Consider the following 12,900-nt stretch of genomic DNA (forward strand, 5'->3'; position numbering starts at 1 on the left):
AGCCAGCGATACCAGATTGGTCATACGTAGAACCAATATTTCAGCACGTTTCCTTCCCTCTTATTATTCTGAATACTCGCTTGGTCTTTAAGAACTCAAATGTTGTACAATTTTGACAACATTTGCTGAACTAAAACCTGAGCATTGCAGTGTGTGTGCACTGTAAAGACTGCTGCAGCACCAGAAAGACTTAGCTTTCATTTTTAAACTGACCTGATCCTGTGGGGCCAAGCAACAGAATATTGCTTTTCTCCAACTTAATGTCATCGTGAATTGAGTCAAGCACCTCTCCTCCTCGCTTCTCTTGGGGAATCGACTGACTTGCCTGCTGCTGCATGGAAGCTCCGAGTGCATTCCCGTGTGGACTGATACCTGCAATCTGCAGCAGCTCTACAGGAAAGAGAAACAAGTCTTCACATAAGAACGATAATAGAATCTCAATATTATACAAATACTTCCAAAGATCTTATACAAATTGGTATTGTGGCAACATACTTGTAAAATGTATTTTGCAATAGTAATCAACTGCTGATTTTTCTAATAACTTTGTAGCAAGTGTATCAAATGCGAAAATCACATTAAGCAAGAGATTTAAATAATCTGTTAATGGGAGCCCTAAATACCTGTGCTGGCACAATTTTTTAAAGAAAAGCTACATACAATGAAATAGGACAGGTTATAAAGAAAGATACCAGACAGTGATTTTAAAACTGTAATATAAAACCAGTACTTTCAAGGTCACATGAATTTGAATCCCACATCTATATAACTTTTAAACATGTTCCGTTTTTCAAACTGCCTCACTTAGATTACATGCGTAAAAAACGTTTTCTAATGATTTGATTCAAAACCAAAATGAGGAAAGAAAAAGTTACAATATTTAATGGAGGTGGGGGGTTGGGAGAAGATTAATCAACATAAGAAATGGGGAACGAAAGATTTTCCAATTGGTCAGCCAGTATCAGTATCATGCACGCAGAAGGTCAGGTATAACACTGGCACAGTAAAGCCCTGTCTGAATAAAGTGCATTCACCGAAAAGAAACACGTGCTGGACCACTGCTGTGAATTTTATTCTACTCTGACAGTAAACATACTTTCATCTCGTGAGATAAAGTAAAACTGAAAATGCTGGAACTCTGAAATAAAAACAAAGATAGCTGGAACTAAGGTTAAAAAATTAAAAACAGCCTCAACTTTGTAATCCCGATCCACATTACTTAATCTGTCAGCATCTCTGCTGAAGAATTTTTCTTTCCCACTAACTCATGCCTTTTCCTTTTTCCTTAACTTCATCGTTATCCTTTTCTAGGACAGGGAGCTTATTTCCAGCTGTGGAAGCAACAACCATTCAGAAATGGCCCACGGCCCCCTGACACCTCGATGAACTTACCCCACACCAGTGTGTAGCGGAGCCACACTGACCAGGAAGGTACTAGATTTGTTCCCCGATCTATGTGACATTAACTAACACCAGCTGGATCAACAATCAGGGGCACAACAATTGGCCTCAGTGCCCCTGGGTTAGTTAGGAAAATTAGCCAGGGTCCCTTTTCTTGATTGCTATTCAGTTCCCTTGCTGGAAATCTGCACGTATGGATGCCAAATGAGGGCTGATGCAAGATAAAAAATATTGCACTTACTGATACTGAAAGATACAGGGCATCACAAATATATTGGTAGACTAATTACCGAGCACTTTATAAAATTTGGTTAAGGTGCAAGTGACTTTGTTCTTCCTTCCCAACAATCTCTTATTCTGTTACTTAGATTAGATTTTTTTTCTTGCTTTACTTACCATGAAGTATTTTCAGTATTTGGCTCAGATGCAAGTACTTTATTTATTTGTTTAGGTAGCTCTCCTCCCTCCCCAAAACCTTCCATCTTTTTCTCAGTTATTTACACAATGAGGCCCTTTTTTTCTCCCCCTTACTTCCTATTGTGGATTGTAGCTGAGGTTGAAACTGTTGTTGGCGTAGAGTTGCACCAGCAAGTCTCCAATGACAATCACCTTTAACAGGTGGACACTTGCCATGGTCTGGCCCTAAATAACTGTGACCCCAGCCAACTCAGGCCAGTGTCTGAACTCAGCCCTGGCACAAATATCAGCATTCCTCAATGGCAGATAACAATACCACATTCAAACAACGCTGTTAGCTCAACATTTTTAATTAATGGCTTAAAACTGTATACAACACCAAACAGAAATTTGAATTCCCTCCACCGCTTGCAAATAATTTTTCTGCACGATTGTCACTTGACATTGGTTTGCAGGATGTACTCTAGCTATCCTAGTTCCACAGAAGCAGATCGAGAACCAAACTCCCACATCACACCTGCCTCTCATGCACACAATTTGCGCACAAGATCTGAAAATCCCCAGCCCAGTTGAAAGATCCTTTTCCAGCTGGTTGCCATATGACATGGGTTATCATGGTGCGCTCTAGGTATTGTAGATCCACCACAGCAGAGTAAAAGGTACAACTTTCACAATTTATCTCTTACAGAATTTGTTAACACAAGCTGGTCATTCTCAACAACCAAGGCCCAAGTGAAATTTCCAATTATGGGACAGAAGGGGAACTCAAGTCCCAAGGCCCAGAGGGATGTGCAACCTTCTTATAGGCACTTTTAATGTTGAATGACTAATTTTATAGGGCTCTTCAGTGATTTTTTCCCCCAGTGTTTATGCTATAAATGTTAGTGTTTTATCGTTAACTATATATACACACTAACAGCCATTTTAGTATCTAAATGCTAATCACAAACAACTTGCATTTATACAATGCCTTTAACGGAGAAAATATTCCAGGGTGCTTCATAGAGCAGTAGTAAAAAAGTTCAGAAAGATGACTGAAAGCATGGTCAAAAAGATTGGTTTTATGAAGGCTTTTAAAAGGGAGAGCAGATAGTTAGCTGTTATACCTGCGCAAACAGCACAGGACTACACATGCTCATCAAATAAGTTGAATAATTGTCTGCACAGCAGTAACTAGATTGAAGGGTCTATCATAAATAAAGTTACCCATGCAAAATTATTTGCGTCACTCTCATCAGTAATGAATTAGTAACTAGGTCAACCAACCAGTATGTTCATTTAAGTACCATAGCCTTTAAATAGACTTCATCTCATATTTCAAATGTACCTAGATACCAAATGCTTTGACTAAACCTTGGGTTGATTAATAATTATATACAAACCAAAGAAAGTTAGAAACTAACAATACTAAAAAGAAGCAAACGGAACAAGATAAATAGTGTAAGACAAAGAAGAATATAGCTGTTTCAGAATGCACCCATTATCCTCAAGTGCAGTGGCTTCAGATTTCAACCAGTCACTATAAACCCACCTGAAGACACGTGTCATCTCTGCTCTCAAAAATGGGTATAAATCATGTGCACGAGTGCCTAAATGATTTGATTTTTTTTAGTTATAATATACTTGAACTATTATACAAAACATTCTGCAAATGAAAAAATATAGAAAGTAAAATATTTTGAACAAATGAATGTGCATGATAAAATCACTTATTTAAAACAAAATAGGCGATTATATCATATATATTATGGCCACAGACAGTCACAACTTTCAAGTGAACAGAACTGACTGATTTGTTCCTGGCAGTTACTGACAGAAGGAAAGCCTGGAGAAGTGGCACTGGGTGTCAGATTTCCTGGAGGCTGCATGCACCAGGATTCCTGATTCAGCAACTAATGATCAACTTTACATTTGGCCTTCTGTGTCTAAAGGGAGGAGCTCAGGGTGGCAATGCTGTCTGGGAGAAGGTTTGACAGGTAGGAGCAGTGTAAGAAGCTTTGCTGGTATGATGTGGAACTTTTTTTTTTGAACTGCTACTTTTGTGCTACTGGCATAAAACGTGGAGGTTAGGTTTAAGTGCCAGCAACTCTGCGGTGCTACTATAGTCATGATTTTGTAGAGGGCTTACAGCTACCACTTCTCTTTGATATTGAAAAAAAATTGGTCAATGCTAGATCCAAGTAGGCATCCCCTCGAGCTGGACAACTAGTTGGACAGTTACACTACTGGTTTAGTGATATTAGGGCCCATCTGACTCAAAAGTTAAGCTAAACTTTCAGTGTAAATCCAGAGTCAGGCTCAACCTGACTCCCTGGAGGCAGGAGCCGCACAGAGCTTCACTTTGACACTACTAAGTCCAGTGCAATGCCAAACCTGGGTTACAATGTACGCATTGTACAATCTACAATGTCTGTAGATTCTCCCCTCCCATTTAAATATGTAACTGCTGGAGGGGGGCTCTCCACATGAGCGTATTCAAGCAAGTGCTGAGCTCTCTCCTGATCAGGACACTTAGGGGGGAGAAATTCGGTATCGCCCCATTTGGGACGCAATTATCAGCCAGGCGCAAAGTTTAGCGCCTAGCGCTAATTATTGCCTCTGACTGCAAACTTGGCTGTTATCGCCCCAGGATGTGATTGGAGCGCTAAATCAGGCGCTACGCACCTCTCAAGGCGCTAACGCCGGGGAGCAAGGCGCTACCTCAGAGCGCTGGTGAAGCTCACGTGCTGTCAATCAGCAACGGAACACAGACACACTGGCGCCGGCCACTTCTTAAAGGGGTCGATCTTGCTCTCCATCCACACCCTGCTCATTGCAGCCTTGAATTTCATCCTGGAGACCTCTGTACATAAATTCTGCTGGAAAGGACAATGGAGAGGCCCAGGGAAAGAACTCAGAGTGCAGCCCCCATAGTCTCTTCTAAATCGATGCAAGGTCAAATCAAAATGAACCTGCAAAGTGCTGCTCAGTACCCAAAACTCCTTCACACCGCATTGAATCTCTTCAGAAGTCTCTCTCTCTCTCCGAATGCGTGGTGCAAAAATGTTGCCGACAAAAAAAGGCCAGAAGCGGTCGCCTTTAAATAGCGCCCCCCCAGTCCCTTCCCGACTGCAAAACTCTCCCCATAACCTGTCGTTGCTAGCGGCAGGCGGAAAGACAGGGGATGCCACTCAATATTTGGTCCGGGGCGCTATACGCTCGACTGACGTCACGATCTGCGGGCGCAGGAGATCGTGGCGGTAGTGCTTAGCGCCGCCACAAAATGTCTGGTCAATTTCGCGAGCGGTGCAAACATCGCTGCGCCTGGGCGCTAATTGTTTTGCGCCCCAGCTAACGGAAGACGCAAAGCAACCGAATTTTCCCCCCTTAAAGTTCTAGCCAGGCAGCAGCAAATAAATGTAAACATGATTCTGCCTGGCTGGCAGCTGCACTGTAAATGCACCCATTGTGGTCATTAACAACTACAAGGGAGTGTGCAACAAAGCCATGATGCTTTTGTTTCTTGCCACTCACCATACTTGAAGTTGGCAGTTAGGAGAATGGCACATCTTAAGTTAGGTGACCAAATTCGGTCAATGCACTCGACAGCTGAGTGAAAATTGACTCGTAAGCAGATGCACTATTATATGTTGCCAAAAGGATCACTTTCCTCTTGAGCACTTCTGCTTTAATGGTTTCAAAGTTACTAAATTCCAAATCTTGGCAGTAAATGTCTGCAAACTCATGGTTGAGTGTAGGGCTATTCTACCATAAGAACATAAGAAATAGGAGGAGTCGGCCATTGGGCCCTTCGAGCCTGCTCCGCCATTCAATGAGATCATGGCTGATCTTCTGCCTCAACTCCATTCACCGACCCTATCGCCATATCCCTTGATGCCCTTACTAGTCAGAAATCTATCTACTTCTATTTTGAATATACCCAATGACTGAGCCTCCACAGCCCTCTGGGGTAGAGAATTCCAAAGATTCACCACCCTGTGTGTGAAGAAATTTCTTCTCATCTCAGTCCTGAATGGCCTACCCTTTATCCTGAGGCTGTGGCCCCTGGTTCTAGACTCCCCAGCCAAGGGAAACATTCTCCCAGCATCCACCCTATCAAGCCCTGTAATAATTTTGTATGCATATTCTCAATTATTCTTCCCAGTATTTGGGTTTTTGTTTTAACTCTTTACTCTTTGGGTCATCAGATCAACCACTTTTTTTTTACTAATTGGTGTAATTAATATTAAAATACAAGGCACGAGAAATTGATCTGTGCCACTGTAAAAGGTCAGTCCTAGGGATGGTTACAAGTTTGTTCATTATCTGGCCAAATACAAATGCCAGTAGGCAGCATTTCAGCACCATTAGAAGCTGCAGTGCCAGAGAGACGGCAAGCTGGTCTGAAAGTCAAATACTTATTATGCATAAAAGCTCATGTTTGAGACCAGTTTGGACTGCACATAGGGGTTAAGACCACCTTCCTTCAATTAACCCATGTTGTGTCGCTTGAATCTGAAACTTGGACAGAGTTCTTGCATTCATTTTTGCTTCCCCCTCCCCCCATTTGCTGCCCAGATTGAAAACCCATGCTCTAGGGTACAGTCCTAGAATCACTACCGTCTGTAACATTTATAAATGATTTTGATGAAGATATTAAAAGTAATACAGGTTGAGCGTCCCGAATCCGGCAACCTCGGGACCGAGGCCGAGCCGGTTTTCGGGACTTTGGAACGTGTTTCTGATGTCCGAAGTCCGGAAACGCCCGAGCCCAGGTTGCGATATTTCCGGACTTCGGAAACACGTGCTGAGTCTGGAAATGCCTGGGCCCAGGTTACGCTATTTCTGGTTTTTGGTAAGCCTCCCTCAGGGTGTCCGGATTCCGCAACATTTTACGGATTCCGGACCCCTGCCACCAATCGTCCCAGAGTCCGGAACTCCGGATTTGGGACGCTCAACCTGTATGTCTAAGTTTGCCGATGGTATCAATTTCTGTAGGAAAGTGCAATGTTAAGAGGTAAAATACAGAAAGACTTACCAACTTGTACAGAAATGTAAGTCAATACATACTGGTACTAAAAGCAGCAAGAGAATTACAAGCGGAAGGGTTCATTATTAAATAAGACGAGTCACTAAAGAAATTTAGATGCAATAATCAGCCAAACATAAAGAACCATCATAACGTATGATGGCAGTTACAAAGAAAAATATGTTCAGATACATAAGTAGATGCAGAGAATATAATGTTGCCTCTCAGAATTTTTAATAAAGCATCAAGAGTATTTATTTGGAATACAGTCACCATACTGTTCCAAGTGCACCAGCTTATATAAAAGAAAACAACAGATTCACCATCAATTTATTTTGACTATTTTTTCCCTTAAAAAACTTTAAATCTTATTGCCAACATAGTCAGGAATCCCTCCCAGCTCAGGTGATAGCAATTAAGAGGGCATCCCCAATTGTCTCCAGCAAACAGCAGGGCAGATGTGACTTCCAACCAGGCTAAGTGTCGCTGAGCTCAATGAAACAATGCTGTAGGCTGAGAATGCAGATTTGCCCGTCGAGTAGCTTTTGGGATAGGGTGCCTCCACAGCAGCTCTAAATCTGGCTCAAGTTGCACGCCAGCTGTTTGCAATGGAGTCACCATGGGACATTACTGTAACTGACATCAATAGACATTCAAAAGGGAACTGTATCAATTTCTGATTTAGCAAGAGTAGAACGATAGAGGCTTGGAGAAAGAAGAAAAAGAGTCTGATCAAATCCCAAAAAAGGTCCTGGATGATGGGGTGAGTTGGAAGGACTGAATGACTTTTTCTCATTCCAATATTCTAAGAACTGTCTAGTTTCAAAAGATACAGCTGTTATTTTAATGGGAAAAAAGTACAACACGATGATACGGCATTAGTTTTCTCATCATGTGGGCGCACGCACATATGTATACACACACAACGCACAACAGCAGCACTGCAGATCTGTGGAGTCACAAAGACATTTTTAAAATGGTAAACAAAATAATGGTTTAACATACAGATGAAGGAATAAATGTTAACATCACTTTCACCAGATGTTGTATACCAAAAAGCTGAAAATTGTCAAGTTCCATCTTTTCAAAAGTTATGTTCTGTAAAGGCTAGTGTACAGATTATACTTTGTGGGTTTTTATAAACTACAAACATGGTGATTCAACTTTATGCAGTGAATTGATTATGAAATGTTATTGGCTAGCGTAAAAATTGTGGGTGGGATTTACCACACGGAACAATCTGGGAGACGACTACCCTTGTGCTTTTCACCAGCACTGTGTATGCCTCAGATATCATGAAACAAGCCTTTCTCAAATCAAGCTTTCAATGAATGTCAAGAATTTAAAAAAAGAGTTGTAAATCATAAATGTAATCATTGTTTTAGGAGAGGTAGAAGGTGGCAAATGGGAACGGCTCCTATAAAAATAAGGATCAGGCAGCTTTAGAGACTTGCAGAAAATTATGAACTTGTAGAAATTAGTGATGAATTTTAATAAATGTTCTCTTTCCAAAATTAGTTTTCAATTAAGTTTCAGAAACTTGTTCAACATGTTCTGTATTCAGTACAATTTGCTATTTAATGAACACAGAAGTCTTTTCAAATGCAATTTATATTTATTCTTGTCCTTCTGAAAGGGTTTCAGAAGAAACCTCAATTTGAAACAAATTACAGATTTAGTTTTATGATCACCTGTGTCCATTTTTAGACCACCAAGAACTATCCGTGTGGCTGGATACACAATTCAGTTAACAATTGAACTGTTTTCAGTTTCAAACAAAAAAAGAAAGAAAAACCAAAAAAAGGGCACAGGTGAGAAGATGGAGTCAACTTACTTGTAAATCTGTACTCATCCTCCCGTCTTCGGATTTCTAACTCTACAGAGAAAGGTTAGAAATAATATCAAAGAGCGAACTAACTAAAGGCAGCAACAGGCATAGATGAACGTTTAATCTGCACAGTTAATAAGTATATCTGTTGCAGTTTGCTTCTTCACACTAGTCTACAGGCCTTTGAATATACAGAACCGATTCAGACTGGAGTAGTTTAACTGTACACTGATTCCTTATGTAAATGCAAGTCTTCCTTTTAACCACCTCGCACCCCTACAAAAAAGTTTGAAACAATGGATACGAGTTGAGGGCCACACAAAACTGACATTTTGTGGCGGGGCGGGTAATACAAATCCAGCAATGATTTCTATTACAATACAGGACAGACAAAAATTGCCATGGCAGATTAAAGATTTTAAAAATCACCTTCTCCATATACTCGGCGTACCACAGCAGACATCAGTTAATAGTCTACTGCATAAAAGGTAGACCCTTCTGGGGACCTAAATTAAATGGCTTGTTTTTTTTTCTATCTAACTAGAAGTTACAACAGGTTACTCCACTGTTTAGGCAGTTTACAATAAGTATTAAACAAGCTACATTAGTGTTAATAATACGTGCCTTGCATTTAAGTTCACCCCAATTAAATTCTGGTTGGATTAAAAAAAACACAGCTTTAAAGCTGAAATCTCAGTAGTTTCTGTTTCAAACACTGCTGTACTCCACTAAAGACACACACTTAAAATAGTTCCTACAAAATTGGAATTTAAGTACACTTTTGATGCATGAAAATAAAAAAGTTGCTGATTTTTAAAAAATAAAAATGCTTTTTTATTTCTGTGCTCACTAATCACAAATATTCACTTGATACTGAACTGGCAGAGAGGACCTACAAAAGAAGTACAGATAAAATTTGTAAATGGGCAAATCAATCGCAGATGAAATACAATGCGGACAAGTGCAAGATACTACACACTGGAAAGGAAAATGGGCATTACAAGTATGCAGTGCATGGCACAGCTAATGTTAAGACAGATAGTACGTATAGCACTTAACATGGCAAACCACACTTTAGTAGTGATAAACAATGCAAACAGAATGCTGAACTATACTGCCAAGTCAATTGATTACAATTCGGAAAATTACTAGGTAAAACTATATATTAGCCTTGAAATTGTGGATACCAAAGGCCCCAAAATGGCAGGCAGGAATCATGCTGCCCGCCATATTAGGTCAGGATAAATAAGAGGCATCCTTTACCCACGCCTGCAGCAGGCGATAGGCCCTTTGCATTTGCAAATAAAGGGCCTAACGTCTGTTTGAAGTCCCCTCTCCAAGATTGGTTTGATATTGCAGGCTGCACAGGGAGACCAGCCCCAGGGATCGCCTGCAACAACGCAGGTAAGTCACTTACCTGAATGCAGAGCCGAGAGGAGCAGGAGTGCTCCTCCAGACTCCACATTAAAAAGGACCCAATCGCTGCTCCCAACCTCCCCACTACTCCCCACATCACCAGCCCCCATCGCCAAAAGAACATCTAGTACTTTAAGGTTAACGAGTAACATGCTGTAGTGAGGGTAATTGTACCAAGGTTACATCTTACAAAATAAATACTAGTTGCTAGGAGCTCAAACCACAAGGAGAAATTGTACTAGAGCACCAATGGACAACTGATTATTTCTTAGCATAATGCACATTCCAGGAACTCTGGTTCAGTAACGGATGGTTTACCACATTTAAGCTTCTGTATCCAAGGGGCAAAGTTCCAGGAGAATGACAGTCAAGAATTCCACATGCAGAAAAACTTGAAACTTCACACCTAGCAATGTGCAGACATTTTGAACTGAAACTTAAACCGAATGCGGAGGTGCAGCAGTAGCAGCTGGCATGCCTAGTACAAATAAGGCAGTCTGTCTTAAACTCTAACAACACTCGCAGTCCGGCTTCAGTTGTAATTTTGTAGAGATTAACAGCCAGCCTGGCTACATCTCTACTGAATACCAAATACAATGATCACAGTTTACCATTCAAAGCAAATACTGCAAAAATTTAGCATCAACTACTTTATACTTCAGTACATGAAAAATATTTATGCCTCACAATACTATGCTGATGATATGCTATTTTAAACATTAATGTTAGCTGCCAATATTGTTCAGCACACAGTCCATTCATAAATACCATAAATATATTTTACTGCTAAAACAGGTTGACAGCATTTTTGACCGTGGAAACATGTATTACGTTAATTCTGGAATTCCCATTGAGGCCACAAAAAATATTGTCTATGAACAGTGTAAATAAGTGTGGGCTGTCATTTAGCGTGGGTTTCCTCCGGGTGCTCCGGTTTCCTCCCACAGTCCAAAGATGTGCGGGTTAGGTTGATTGGCTATGATAAATTGACCCTTAGTGTTAGGGGGATTAAATACGTGGGGATAGGGTGTGATATGTGTTGGTGTAGGGGTTATGGGGATCGGGTGGGATATGTGCCGGTGCAGGCTCGATGGGCCGAAATGGCCTCTATCTGCAGTGTGGGGTCTCTGTGATTCTGTGATAACTGTGCTTTGTGAGTCCCTTGCTTGTTTTCTTTGGCTTAGTGAGATAAAAAGTAAAACTGACTTTATCTGATTTCCTCTAACTGCCTATGGTTTTTTGGAGGTGCTAATTGCCTCCTGACTGCTTCAGCTTTTTTTATGCTAAAAATAGAAACTGAAAAACTAGGTATAAAATTGGCAATAAAAACTGACTTTATAAGCTTTTGATGTATTGTTACTCACCAAGAGAACACAACAATCACTGTGCAATGGAGTGTATTACAGCCCAGTAACAAAATGGTATTTTGATTAGAAACATAGAAGATAGGAGCAGGAGTAGGCCATTCGGCCCCTCGAGCCATTAGGTTGAAGGTTGTGGGTTCAAATCCCACTCCAGAGACTTGAGCACAAAAATCTAGGCTGACACTCTAGTGCAGTACTGAGGGAATGCAGCACTGTTGAAGGTGCCAGCATTCGGATGAGACATTAAACCGAGGTCCCGTCTGCTCTCTCGGGTGGACGTAAAAGATCCCATGACACTATTTTGAAGAAGAGCAGGGAGTTATACCCAGTGTCCTGGCCAATATTTATCCCTCAATCAACACCTAAAAAAACAAAACTATCCGGTCATTATCACGATGCTGTTTGTGGGAGCTTGCTGTGCGCAAATTGGCTGCCGTGTTTCCTACGTTACAACAGTGACGACACTTCAAAAGTACTTAATTGGCTGTAAAGTGCTTTGGGACATCCTGAGGTCATGAAAGCCGCTATATAAATGCAAGTCTTTCTTTCTAGATCACAAATAACATATATCATAAATAGATCTGTTAGTCATCAATTATACCCGTCAGAAGTATTACGTAATGCATTTTACCATCCTTACAGCACAGTGGCCAAGCTGATTTGACACTTCTTCAGCTGTGGTTTCATCTGAAAGTCAATTCACCCAAGTGTTCAAAATTTAAACTGTGTCTTCTACTTCACGCAATAACACTTGATTTCTTCACACAGAAATGGGTGTTTAGATTGTGGAAATCTTTGCCACAGACCATAAATTCTCTTAAAAGCTGCTTGAAAAAGAATATTAAACAACAAGGAGAGCAAGCAAGAAAGTAGGATGTAGCTCTTTGTGGGGGGAAAACCCACCAGTGCAAATGAATGGTGCAATTGGTGTTTCTGTGCTCTAATACTCTTATGATTGTATTAGCAGTGAGCATCTAATTGTTTTACTTCCCCAGGCTGAGGAATGAAGTCAGGGTTTTGTCAGCCCTCTTTTGGTGGATGGGATCACTCCAACTTGTAAGCAATGGACTGTCCAGGGAGCAGAAGCAATCAGCACGCAAATCATTATCAATGGTATAACTGGAGATTCTTTGTCGCCTTCTCTCAGGAGCAGTGGCTTCAGCTAGTTCAAAGCTAATACTCAGGCTGCCCGAGTTAAAGCTCTTGACCATTAGAGAACTTTTTATAAAGTAAAATAATTTTTAAGAGTCTACTCAAAAGCTTACATTTCTAATACATTGGCCGGAATTTTCAGAGGTAAGAATGGGTGGATTGGAAGCGTGGGGGGGAAGTGAAAGTTGTAAAAATGTAAAACCCGACCCCAAACCGTCCACTTTCACTTTTCACTCAGAACGGGGGGGGGGGGGGCTGCCAACCCGCTACCAGGAGGCGGGTTGGCAATTTAAATATTATAATGAGGCCTGAAG

At 41.0% G+C, this 12,900-nt stretch overlaps 1 protein-coding gene across 3 annotated transcripts in view; it reads right to left on the reverse strand.

Moving 5' to 3' along the window:
- Window positions 1-12,900, reverse strand: part of clpxa (caseinolytic mitochondrial matrix peptidase chaperone subunit Xa) — a 46,639-nt gene that overhangs the window by 11,864 nt on the left and 21,875 nt on the right. For 2 of the 3 annotated variants that reach the window (XM_085968600.1, XM_085968602.1), the window contains exons 6-7: window positions 8,661-8,702; window positions 214-390 (exon numbers count right to left, since the gene is read on the reverse strand). In XM_085968600.1, coding sequence (XP_085824726.1) covers window positions 214-390; window positions 8,661-8,702 — 219 coding nt within the window. The remainder of the gene's footprint in view (window positions 1-213; window positions 391-8,660; window positions 8,703-12,900) is intronic. The other variant, XM_085968601.1, reaches the window with a different exon arrangement.

Source organism: Somniosus microcephalus, chromosome 27, assembly GCF_052327205.1.
Source record: "Somniosus microcephalus isolate GS21.2 chromosome 27, FLI_Smic_1.0, whole genome shotgun sequence".
In the NCBI taxonomy this organism is placed as follows: domain Eukaryota; kingdom Metazoa; phylum Chordata; class Chondrichthyes; order Squaliformes; family Somniosidae; genus Somniosus; species Somniosus microcephalus.